Source organism: Acanthisitta chloris, unplaced genomic scaffold (genome assembly GCF_000695815.1).
Source record: "Acanthisitta chloris isolate BGI_N310 unplaced genomic scaffold, ASM69581v1 scaffold31, whole genome shotgun sequence".
NCBI lineage: Eukaryota > Metazoa > Chordata > Aves > Passeriformes > Acanthisittidae > Acanthisitta > Acanthisitta chloris.
Window position 1 is genome coordinate 7,271 of NW_008657384.1, and position 12,480 is coordinate 19,750.

General features: G+C 48.3%; 1 protein-coding gene across 1 annotated transcript in view; it reads right to left on the minus strand.

The window, feature by feature from the left end:
- Window positions 1–10,788, minus strand: part of LOC103811680 (polypeptide N-acetylgalactosaminyltransferase 13-like) — a gene marked incomplete at both ends in the record, with an annotated part of 13,794 nt that extends 3,006 nt beyond the window's left edge. The window contains 5 exons of the mRNA XM_009084668.1: window positions 1,752–1,891; window positions 3,298–3,478; window positions 6,665–6,782; window positions 10,438–10,445; window positions 10,741–10,788. Coding sequence (XP_009082916.1) covers window positions 1,752–1,891; window positions 3,298–3,478; window positions 6,665–6,782; window positions 10,438–10,445; window positions 10,741–10,788 — 495 coding nt within the window. The remainder of the gene's footprint in view (window positions 1–1,751; window positions 1,892–3,297; window positions 3,479–6,664; window positions 6,783–10,437; window positions 10,446–10,740) is intronic.
- Window positions 10,789–12,480: the final 1,692 nt, after the last annotated feature.

Here is a 12,480-nt window from a genome sequence, read left to right on the forward strand (position 1 = left end):
TCTCCCTGCAGCTTCTCCTCTCCAGGTGGACACCCCCAGCTCTCCCAGTCTGGCTCCATAGGGTCTCAACCCTTGGAGTATCTCCATGGACTCCTCTGGATTTGCTCCAGCAGCTCCTAATACCCTTCTTCATGATATCCAACCTAAATCTCTCCTCTTTCATCTTGAGGCCATTCCACACTTCAGGTTATTCCACATTTGCCCAATTTCACTTCAAGACATTGTGCAAGAGCCATGGAAACTCCAAATGAGTGCAAATCGACCCTGCTGTTATCTCCACACGTCGGGCAGTGCAAGGCACCCAGCACTCCACGTTTCCCGTTCCACGCCATGCCATGAGTGACTTCAGGATGATTATCCCAAATGTGACACAATTACTCACTCATTTTCTCCCTGTTTGTACTAGACAAGAACAACATGCACTTGCACAGTCTCATTTGAGCCTCAGTGCTGAGCATGTTGTATCTGGATTGGATTGTAGTAGGGAATAAGTTTGTGGCCTGTGGTTAAATCCTGCCTAAACCTCTGCTGCAAGGGAGGAAAATGAGGGAGAAATGCACCTGTGGTGGTGCAAAAATTGCCCATTCTGCTCTTGGTCCCTTCAGAGCTAAAATCCCTTCCCTGCTCGACTAGCAGAGCAGGAAGAGCCAATCAGGAGCTTCAATCCAGAGCTGTTCCCATAGAAACTGAGACCACACTGGCAAAAATCAGGTGTTTAATAACTGGTTTATGACTTTCTCAGGCTTCTCTTTCCCAGCCTGACAATATAGGCTGTTCCCACCTTGTCTGACACTTGTCAGATGAGTTCTTGCCTTGCTCTACAACCACCTTGTCCTGGCCCAATTGAAGTGGGAATCCTACAGTGCCTTTTCTTTCCCACTACAATGGCAAATTCCAAGGGGAAATGACTTTCCTGGATGTCATAAAAACCCTCATTTGATTGCTATTGTGATATTAAATCAACCTGTTCAAGAGGTTTTAAAAGTCAGTGTAGGTACAAGCCAAGAGGATATTTTTACCAGTGAATTAGTTGGACTGAAAGAGTTTTCAGCCCTTGGTGGGACTGGAATTAGTGGATTATTAGGAATATCTGTGGTGCTCAGCTCCAGGCAGCCTGGCTGGAAAACACTCAGAGAACAAACAGATTTCTTTGAGAGGGAAAAAAGTATTTTTTAGGCTCTAAGTGATGATGGAAAGTTCCCTTCAACTGCTGCATATTTGTGCTGGGAAGACATTAGTTCCAGACCTCACTTTTCCAATGTCCTGCTTCCTTTGGAAGCTCAGTTGGGATGGGGAACATTTGGAATATGCCGCTCAATTCCAAGGCAAATTTGTAATGAGGCACATTACAAGTTTAGGCTCTGTAAGTGCTAAGTGCTGATGGAAAGTTCCCACCAATCACTGCATGTTCATGATGGGAAAACCACAGTCCTAAACCTCACTTTTCCAGTGTCCTGCTCTCCCTGGAAGCTCAGTTGGGATGGGCAATACTTGGAACATCCACTCCCAAGATGCATTTATTATGGGTGCCCTGTAGGTTTACTGCACTTTCTGCTTTCCTTTACTTACTGGTGTCCTGTCCTTTCTGGTGTCTTTTACTCACTGGTTTCCTGTACTACTGGTTTACTATAATTACTGGTTTCCTTTACTCCTCGTTTCCCATGCTTACTAGTTTCCTGCACTTCCTGGTGTGTTTTAGTTACTGGTTTCCAGTAGTTGCTGGTTTATTTAGCCCAAGGAGCAGCTCATACCTCTCCCAGGGAGTAGTATCTCCGTGGGATCTGGGAGTCAGGGTAGATGTTCTCCAGGTACCAGGAGAAGGGTTTGCACTTCAGCTTCTCCCTCAGAGCTTTGCGGACGGACACGTCGCCATAATCCACCTTCACCACCCCTGGGATGGAGAGAGAAGAGCTGAGCAGAGCATTCTCCAGCTGCCACCAGCTCCTGCCACCAGCAGCCCTGGGCAGGGACACCTCCCACCAGCCCAGGCTGCTCCAACCCCATCCAGCCTGGAACACTCCCAGGGATGGAGCAGCCACAGCTGCTCTGGGCACCCTGTGCCAGAGCCTCAGCACCTCACAGCCAGGAATTCCTTCCTAGTCTCCCATCCAACCCTGCTCTGTGGCAGGGCAAGTGGGATTGGCTTCCCACCACACACATTCCCCAAGGATAAGGGAAGGCACCAGTCGAAACACACCCAGGACCCCCAGGAATGTCAGCTGAGCTCTTTTCAGTAGAGCTCTGTTTTCACAAGCAACTCTGTTGATCAGGACTTTTCATTTGGAATCTAATTCTAGGTGTGCTCCTAATTACTCTCAGAGCTTCATGCACTGGGCACAGCCTTTGGCTCCTCTCTCTCCAGGGACAGCAGCTCAGGGATCAGCTGCACCATGTCCCAGAGGAGGACTGAGGAGCTGAGTCTGTGCTGCTGAACATCAGCTTCAGAGACCTCATTACTAACAGGCAACTTGCTTTGTTCTCTGACACAATTAGCCAGGGAGCTCTGTCCCCCTGATTAATAAACTCGCCAGGCAAAAGGATTAAAAGGCAGATTAAATTATTAGGAATACATTCTGATGTTTTTGGGATGCTCTATTTAAAAAAATCTACAGTTTCCTAAGCATTTTTAGTGAGAATTTCCTGTTGAAACGTTCATTTCATTTTTAAACCCCTAATATCTTTCTCCTCCATTTGCTGCTTAATGTTGGGGAACAACATCAGCACATTTTATCTACCAATTAATGCAGCATATTAATAAAGAGCTTCAAAAGAGCTCAGAAAACACAAAGAACATCCAAACCAAAACTCTTCTCAGTGCCTGAAACAGCCACAGACATGAGGATTTGTGCTACAAACCCTTGTCCTGCCAACACAGGTTTCCGGTCTGAATTTGCCCCAAAATGCAATTTGTATCAAAACCTTGTGCAAACATGGAAATCTGTAAGTGTGTAAAGAGCACATTTAGGAGCCCTAAATTTCTGTTGATTTGGGCTTATTTCAGCAGTGAATGGAAGTTTCTCTCCACAGAAAGACAAGGAATAACTTCCCAATGAATCCCTTCGTGGAAAGGGTTGTCCAGCCCTGGCACAGCTGCCCCGGGCAGAGGTAGAGTCACATCCCTGGAGAGATTTAATAGCCCTGTGGATGTGGCACTTGGGACATGGTTAGTGGTGGCCTTGGCAGTGCTGGGAATGACTCAATGACCTTGAAGGTCTTTCCCCACCCAAAGCATCCCATGCCACATCTGCTCCCTCTCTCAGGCACCTTTCAGCCCCTAACATGACCAGAACCTCTCACCTGGGGATATGATGTAGAAGAAGTCCTTGAACTCGTCCATCCAGACCTCTGCCAGCCTCCTGTTGTTCTTGTTGATGACATGTCCTGTGCCACCAGGGAAGGTGTACGGCGTCGCCTTCCGGAACACGTGGCCAACGTGGGAGCAGGTGACAATCTCCAGGGAACCTCCACACTGCCAGATCTGAAACCAAACCATGCAGAGCCAGTGATCAGCACAAACCCAGACACAGGAGGGCTCACAGGCAGTTGTGTCCCAAGTTATTGCCCCAGGTCACAATTCAACAGGGAGGTTGAAGGAGAAGCTTGAGGGAATCTCTAGGGCACAACTCTGGAGAGCAATGAAGCTGCAGAGACTTGAACTGCAAAGTGGAGCTTGTGTGAATGGGTCACCTAGGTTTTGTGTCCTCAGAACACAAGCAAGAACCCTTCCCCTCTCACTGAGAGAGGTGTCATCCTCTGGCGGATCAAGCAGAGGTGTCATCCCCTAACAGACCAAGTCTAGGGAATTTGGATCAAGTAGAGGTACCATCCTCCGGTGGATCAGGTCCAGGGAACTTGGATCAAGTAGAGGTGTCATCATCTAGTACTTGGATCAGCAAGTAAAGCTGTTTAATCAGACACTACACTCAGCTACAAGGGACTTAACCCTCCTTCCTCCTTATTCCTTTACTCTAAGAATTCCCACCACAGTCAAACCAGGAATTGGAGAGACCAAGAACATGTCACTGTGTCGCAGCCTTGAGGAAATCCACACTTGTGTGTCCTCTCCTGCACCTGCAGCTGCCAGCAAACCAAACCAAACAGCATTTCCCCCTGTGAGAGCATCTGCTTCCCCCAGCTCTGCTCTGCCCTACTTGGATTATTCCACAGAATAATCGTTGTTGTTTTTTTCCCTGATGGGCAGATTATTTTTAATCCCCTTCCCAAAGCCACATGAGCTCCTTTGTGCCCAGCAAGTTCTCAGGGTGTTCTCCAGCTGGGGAAAAAAAAACCACTTAGAAAATATAACAGAAAATTAAAACTCTTGAAGGAAATCTATAAATAAAAATAAGACTTAGGAATAATCAAGTTTTTCATTTCCCAAAGCTTAGAGCTTTGCATTTGCTGATTTCTCGCAGGGCTGTGAGAGATTCCTGCCAGGACTGTTGGTATTTCTCCCCAATTTCCTTTATTAAAAGCCATCCCTAAAATGAGGCATTAAAGAGCAATCAGCAAGGAGCAGCCTAAATATTGACTTCCCCACAAACAATCCAATCAGACCCAGTGGACACTGCTCCAGAGCCTTCCCAAACTGCCTGGGAGTGTGAGACACCCAAAGTGCTGCAAATCCTCTTAGCCAACACGCTCGGGATGAAGTCCCAGCTGGAGGCAGATGAGAAGGTCACAGTTTGGGGCCAGGGAAGGCAAAGGCATTTTGGAACACTTTCTGGGGGATTCAGGGACTAGCAAACACAGAAATAACCCCAAACCCACATGTTTTGGGGGGTTAATTGCTGAATGCTGAAGCCACACCAACCTCCCCCTCAATTTGCTGATAAACACTCAATGCAATGAATAATCAGAGCTCTAGGAGCATCCTTGTGGCTGTTACTGCAGTCATTTCCCAAAGCTTCACTCAGCCTCAGTGTTTTCCTGCCTGCCAGGAGCTATTCCAAGATGCCACTGGCTCATTGCAGCTTTGGAGCTGCAGGAACCTCCCCAAGCCCTTGGCACTTTGCTACCAATTCCAGATGTGCTCCCTGAGATGGATTTAACCACCTTTCCTGTCACTGACCAACTCCTACTCTAGGCACTATTTGTTGGGTTTCTTCCCAAAGGCTCCACATTCCAACCAACATCAGGTGCTTCCCTGTCCTTCCCATGGCAACATCCCAGGGCTGGAAGCTCATCCTTTTCCCCCTGTTCTTGGCCCCGAAGCCTCTGGTTGTGCTGTGCTCCAGGCAGCAATGGTGATCCCAGCTGAAGAGGGAGAATCTTCTGGAGACAGAAAATAATGATACCTAAACCAATGCCCCAAAATTCCTGAGTCTTTTCTCCTTCCTCCTCCAAGCTCAGCCTCAACCAGGATTTTATAGCCTTCTTATGTCCTTATATTCCTGTTATGTTCCTCTATCCTCCATAGACTCGTTTGGATGGTGAGAACAAGGGCAGAGCTGCTGCTCTGCTTTCCTCCCCAGGGATTGCTGTGGAGAGTGAGGATATCACTGGGCTTTGGCTTTCCATGTGTTCTGCACTGAGGTTTTCAATTTAAAGCTGCAATTCACATCTCGTGGTGCTGTTCCCACTGAATTTCGAGCAGTGAAGCTCATCAGTGGCTCCCTCAGCTCAGCACTGAAGGGAACTCGAGTGCTTTAGCCCCAGAGGTACATTCTGATGCCTTCCAGCAGTGCCAGGCACTGTGCCCCAGGGATCTCTTCTGAGACATGCCAAACCAACCTGCTCCATCCAGGAGCCTCCACACACCCAAGGAGCATCTGAGGGCTCTAATACAGCAGATCATGGGAAATTACTTATTTAAAACATTCAGGCTCAGAAGTAGTAACTCAACCCTTCGATTTTACTGCAAAGGGGATGATGATGGTTTAGAGGAATGGGCTGAAAATGCTTTCAGATTCTCTGTTGGGCTTCTCTAGGCATCTCTGCATCATAGAAAACTTTCCAAGGGGTTTCTGGCACAGCAAATGCTCCTGGCTGGGTACAAAGCAGAGAGAAAAGGCAGAAAGGGCATCCCCAGGATGTGCTGTGGGTACCAGGCAGGTGCCCAGGGCTGAGCTGCCATCAGGAAATGCACCAGCTGTGCCAGACCAGAGACATCCACAGCAATTCCCACCATCCCTCCCACCCATCCCCTCCCCAGCCTCCACCTGCCAAACTCCCTTCTACCTCACGGACAGTTATGTCCCTCAGAGAGATTTCCCTCATGTCATGGGCACTTGGATCTGGCCCTGCAGGAACAGCCATTTCCTGGGGGATGAGGAATTCCCCTCACACACAACCCAAATCTCAGGCAGAACCTGCAACTTCATGACATTATCAGTGCGAAAACTTGAGTTAAAACATAGATTTGATGGGGTTTGGTGTATAAATTCATATCAATATCTGTGCCAGCTCTCACAAAGCCTCATTTTTTAGATAGTATTATATGTATCTCCTTTATAGATAAAGGAATTAGCAAAACACACATCACATTCAAAGCATAAAAAACCCCAATCAGCATTAAAATCTTTCATGCAAAAAAAAGACAAACCACTACCAAAATGAGGCATTGCCCAACCCTTGAGAGCTTCAGAGCCCTGGCAGTGGCACAGGAAGCATCAGAGCACAAGTGTGGAGTGTTGAGAGAAAAAGGAAGGAAAACAGGAATTACCCTAAAGGACATTTCAAGATTCTCTCCACCCCAGATATCCATTCCTGCATCGTAAGTTCCTATCTCTTCAAAGTAGTGTCTGTCAATAGAAAATAGGCCACCAGCCATAGTTGGGGTCCTAGTTGAAAACAAACAGAAACAGAAACAAAACAAAAGGGAGAAAACAACAAAAAAAAAAGGAAAGAAAAACAGACCTTTTGAAAGACCCAGCACAGCCTCCCAGCCCATGGGGGCTCTGCCCCGGCCTCAGCTCCAGGGGCACTCCCTACCCACCAAATCCCAGTTCCACAGATGATTCCAGCAGCACTGGCAGGGCAAAGGGCAGGGAATTTGGGTCTTCTCTTCCTAGACATCACATCCCAACCCCACTGATTATTTCAGGAGCATTGGCAGGGCAAAGGGGAGGGAATTTGGGTCTTCTCCCTACCCATCAAATCCCATTTCCATTGATTATTTCAGGAGCATTGTCATGGCAAATTGGAGTAATTTGGATCTTCTCTTCCTACCCACCAAATCCCATTTCCATAGATGATTCCAGGAGCATTGTCAGGGTGAAGGGGAGGGAATCTGGGCTCTCTGTGTGCAGAGCACCAGCTCCAATCCAATCTGGAATGCTGAGTGAGGAGTTTAGTGCCTCAGCTTTGCCTCAGAGGGAGACTCAATGTGCATAAAATTACCAGGCATAATCTCTCTTAACAGGATTAAACCCCTCACAACAGGCAAATCCCCTCGGAGTGCAACAGCTCTTTGGGGGAGGATGTCCTTATTTCCCTGCAAATAGCTGCTCTGGGTTTCCAGCACTTGAAGCCTCCGTGGCACGAGGCAGGAACACCCTGCAAACCCAAGGTGTCCACACACACAGACCAAGGGGCACAGCTACAGGGGCCTGAGGTGTCCCAGTCCTGTCTGCTCAGGTCTCAGCATCCTTCATCCTATGGGATTTGGTGGTGAGGACCTCCAGGCACATTGAGGTATCACAGAACAGTTTGGGTTGGAAGGACCTTAAATCCCATCCCATCCCACCCCTGCCCTGGGCAGGGACACCTCCCACCAGCCCAGGCTGCTCCAACCCCATCCAACCTGGAACACTCCCAGGGATGGAGCAGCCACAGCTGCTCTGGGCAACCTGTGCCAGTGTCTCAGCACCTCACAGCCAGGAATTCCTCCCCAATATCCCTCTGTCCCTGCCCTCTGGCAGTGGGAACCATTCCCTGTGTCCTGTCCCTCCATCCCTTGTCCCAAGTCCCTCTCAGCTCTCCTGGAGCCCCTTGAGGCACTGGAAGAGGCTCTAAGTTCTTCATGGAGCTTCTCTTCTCCTGCCATTCTTCCATGGCAGGGATGGCACTGGATGAGCTTTAAGGTCCTTCTAACCCAAACCATTCTCTTCCTTTCATTTTCCCCCCTGGAGTGAGACAATCTTTGCTTCAATGGTCCAAAGCTTCCCATTTTTGCCAAGATTTGCTCTCAAGAAGCTTTTGAATGATGGAGACTCTAACACACTCCCAAGATTTAATCATGTATCATTCTTAGTATTTAATCTTGCATTTCCCTACCATTTAAATGTTTTCCCTCTCCATAGCAAATTTACACCTGAGAAAAGTTTCTCTGCAACAAACCACCTACTTTTAGCATTTCTAATACTAGCCTGGAGCACCTTCAGCTCGACAAACTGAAGGGCCAAGCATGGCAAGAGCCACCCAAAGGTGCTGTGCAGAGCACAGAAACCCTCTCTGCTCTAAGCTGCAGGTGTAAGGAAAGATGTTTGGGAAAGGATCTCCCAGCACAGACAACTCTCTGGTGCTGCAGGAAAAATCACAGGAGGAATGAGTTCACTCACAGGCAAAGGATGTTCTGCAAAGTACAAACACTGGGCAAGGATTTTCCAGTGGGAAAAGCTGAAGGAAAGGCTTAGCAGGACTGGTTTGAGCACTGCCCATCAGCATTCACCACTCAACCACATCTGAGCAGGAAATGCTTTGCTTCCCTAATTCCCCATCTACCCACAGAGACAGGATCATCCACAGGAAGGTTTAGCCTCAAGCTCCACCTCTGCACAGGGCAACCATCCAAGCTTTGCTCTCAGAGCAGCACAAATGGGTTTTGCACTTAAAATAGCCCATTTTGATGAGGTTTAACCATTTGTAAGGGTCACAGAGCCAGAGGTTACTCCAGTTGCAGTGGAAGACACAGCACTGACATGGGAACAGGTCAAATCCTCAGGAGCAGCTGAACTGCAATAAACAGTCTTTGCTATTCATACAAAAACACACCTCACACCTAGATACCCACTGAGGTGAGTCCTTGGGGCTGCTGGAGCTTCAGAGGTGAATGCCTGGAAGTCCTGCAGGCTCCATGGCCCAGGGAATAGCTGCACACAATGACAGCTCCTATCTCATTTCTGCAAATGCACCTGAAAGAATCAGTTTGAGCTGATTCTAACACACTTCAGAGAAGGAAATATTGGTCTTGAGCAGCTCTGTCTCCACAATAATCTTTCCTTCAGGAGATTCTTCTAAATGACTCCTGCTTGGTCACAGTTTAGAGCTTTAGTCCTAGCTAAGACACCTCTGAAAGCTCCTGATGTTACTTCTGGTCATTGTATGGACTCATGGAATCCCAGGCTGGTTTGGGTTGGAAGGACCTCAAATCTCATTTGTCCTTGGCCAAGGACACCTTCCACTAGCCCAGGAGGCTCCAAGCCCTGTCCAACCTGGCCTTGAGCGCTCCTAGGGATGGAGCAGCCACAACAGGGTAAAAAATTGTAGGCACCTCCAAAAAAACACCCCAAGAAATGCCAATATCTGACAAACTTCCACTCCCTCATCCCCAGCGTGGGGGCACTGAGGGGTAGGGGTGGCCTGACCTGCTGCTGATGCCTACAGCAGCATCCCTAGCACTTCCCATCTCCATCCATCACCTCTGAATGTTGGAAACAGGAAAGGTTTCTGCTGCCTCCACAGAACTTATGGTTCCCTGGGCTAGAGTAACCATTCCAGACTATTCTGGGGCAAGGCCAGGCCCCCATGGTGTGGCAAAGGGGAGCAGGAGGAAGGGAGGAGAAAAGGGATGTTAGACCAGGGGTTAAGCACCAGAAGGAGAAATTAGGGGCAGAGGTGGTGTGTGAAGAGCAGGAATAGCATCCAGGAATGGCTCCTGGATGGCAATGGAGCAGCCCATGGTTTCCTCACTGTTTCCTTGGCTAAAAACATGTCCATCAATCCTGTTCTCCTCAGGGATGTCAGTGAGCTGCATGCCAAGGAGCTATGAGCTTGGAGCAGCACAGTCACTGCATGCATTAACCTTTCCCTTAACCCAGAGACTCCAAGGAAGGAGGATCTGACTTAGTGCTGATCAGCTCCTCTGATTCCCTGGGCAAACACTCCAGCACTGCTCACATCCATGGACAGAGTCTCTGGGGGCTCAGCACTCTCTCTTTAGTTCCATCAGGTTCAGAGGGTTGATTTAGGGTATGTGATGGCTCAGCTCTGTCCAGACCCACCAAGCTGCTCTTATCCCTAAGCTACTCTGATTTTCCTCCACACAAACACTTCCAGTAATATGAATTCCACAACAATACTCAATTGAATTGGTATCTGGTGGATATTCCATCCCCAAAGCCATGGGAGGAATTCATCAGTGTCATTACAGGAGGGAAATGGAATTGTGAGTGAAGGCTGTGGCAGTCAGAGGGATTTGGGCTGAGCAGAGTCTGAGCACAGCAATGACACTGGATGTGCACACAAGGGGAAGCCAATGGGGTTTGTGGCTCCTACCTGTTCCACTGAGTTCAAAGGAAAATGGGAGGGAAAACATGAGGCTGAGATGTTGTCACAGAATGGGGAAAGCAACATGGAATAGAAAAGGAACTCACTAATTTCATTCCAAATTTGGGGGATTTTAGGCTGGGATTTTAGCTCTTCCATTTTTGGAATCTTCAGTGGCCAAAACTGTTCCTAACTGAGCTGAAATATTACCTATTTCCGTAGAATCACTGAGGTTGGAAAAGACCTCCAAGACCATCAAGTCCAACCTGTGACCCATCACCACCTTGGCAAGTAGAGCAGAGCACTAAGTGCCACATCCAGGTGTTCCTTGAACATCTCCAGGGGTGGTGACTCCACCACCTCCCTGGGCAGCACATTGCAGTGCCTGACAGCCCTTTCCATGGGGAAATTCCTCCTAATGTCCAACCTGAACCTCCCCTGGTGCAGCTTGAGGATGGAATGGCAGGTTAATGGTTAGACTTGATGATCTTGGAGGTCTCCTCCAACCTTGATGAGTCTATGACTGCAGCTCTTTGGAACTTGTGTTTCTGACACCTCAGGACTGATGTGGTGATGGACATGGTGCTGGTGTTGGATTGATGGTTGGACTTGATGGTCTTCAGAGGGATTTTCCAACCTAAATGATTCTGTGATTCTTCTGACACTGAAGAGAGTGAAATGCCTAACCTAGAACCCAACACTTTGGTGCTAATCCAGCACAAAAAGCCTCATCTAACTCTACAGCACTTAAGTAAGTGAGAATTAGGGCACAAGTGGCACTTGGCATTGCCCTCTGAGCCCTTCACCCACACTCTGCTCCCTCCCCCATGTCTGACTGGGACAATCCCCCAAATCCCAGGCAGTCACCCCCTAAAACTGCTCAGGGAGAAAGAGAAATGAAACAAACTCACATGAATTTTGGGTGAACAGTTCAAGAGTCAATGCCTGAGCGTGGGTTTGTGTTGAGCTCAGTTCCATTTCAAGGCAAGGAAATCAGTGGGATTTGCCCTTCCTTGCCAACTCCCTGTGTCTGGGAATGGCTCTGGGACAGACAGGATGGACAGAGCTCCTTAGGGTTAATTAACTCTCCCAATTTCCACACACACCTGAGCTTTAATCAAATAGTTTCTGGTTGACTTCACAGCTGAGTCAGGATATTTTAGCCCATGAGAAAAACAGTTCATTTGGCTTAAAAATAGCTTCACTCCTTCCCTCCCCTAGCAGCCAGGACCTGCTTGCTTTTCCTGAGAGTAGCACCTACAATTCCCAGCCTTTCCCTGATTCCAAGCTCTGAAGGACCAACAAGACCAGAATTTAGCCATTTCTGGGCATAAATCATTGTAAAAAGCTTTCTCTTTGCCCCTCCATCCCTGCCTGACCTAGACACACTGAGCTGCCTCTCCCTCTCCCTGCCTGCTCCAGGGAGATTCCAGCCTGGAATTCTGCCCCAGGTTTGACACCACTACATCCACTTAAAAACACTTTTATTCTCCTTTTTTTTTGCACTTTTCCTGCAGCCACAGGAGCCACCAGAGCTGAGCAACTAAGGCAGCACAGGGAATTGAGGCAATTTGGTGCCTTTCAGCTTCATTTCAGCTCTTTGAAGAGGTTTTGTTCCAGTCTGTGCTTTGCAGCAATTAAATGGGAGAGGTCAGAAGATAATCTTGGATCATTTTTGCCTCAGGGTGCAGAGTCATCAAGGCCATTTGCTAGGCAAGACCCCATGAATTTGGAGTGCAAATCAGCACTGAATATTGGGGTGCAATGCTCAAAAATGCTTAGGAATATGGTGCAATGTTTGTGGCAAATGAAGGAAAAGCAGGAAGGAAAAGGCTCTTGGCAGGGAATTGACAGAGGGAGCTCAACAGGCAAAAGAGTTGGAGTCACTGAGGGCTGAGGAGTGGATTAAATGAGTTTTCTCTGCACTAAGACCTAAGTTGCAGCAGGTAGGGCAGGGGGAGGGAAAGGGGGTGGAAAGGGGGTGAGTGGGGAGAAAATGAGGAGGGAAATGGGGAAAATGAGGTAGAAGAGGGGAAGGGGGAAAGGAGGGAA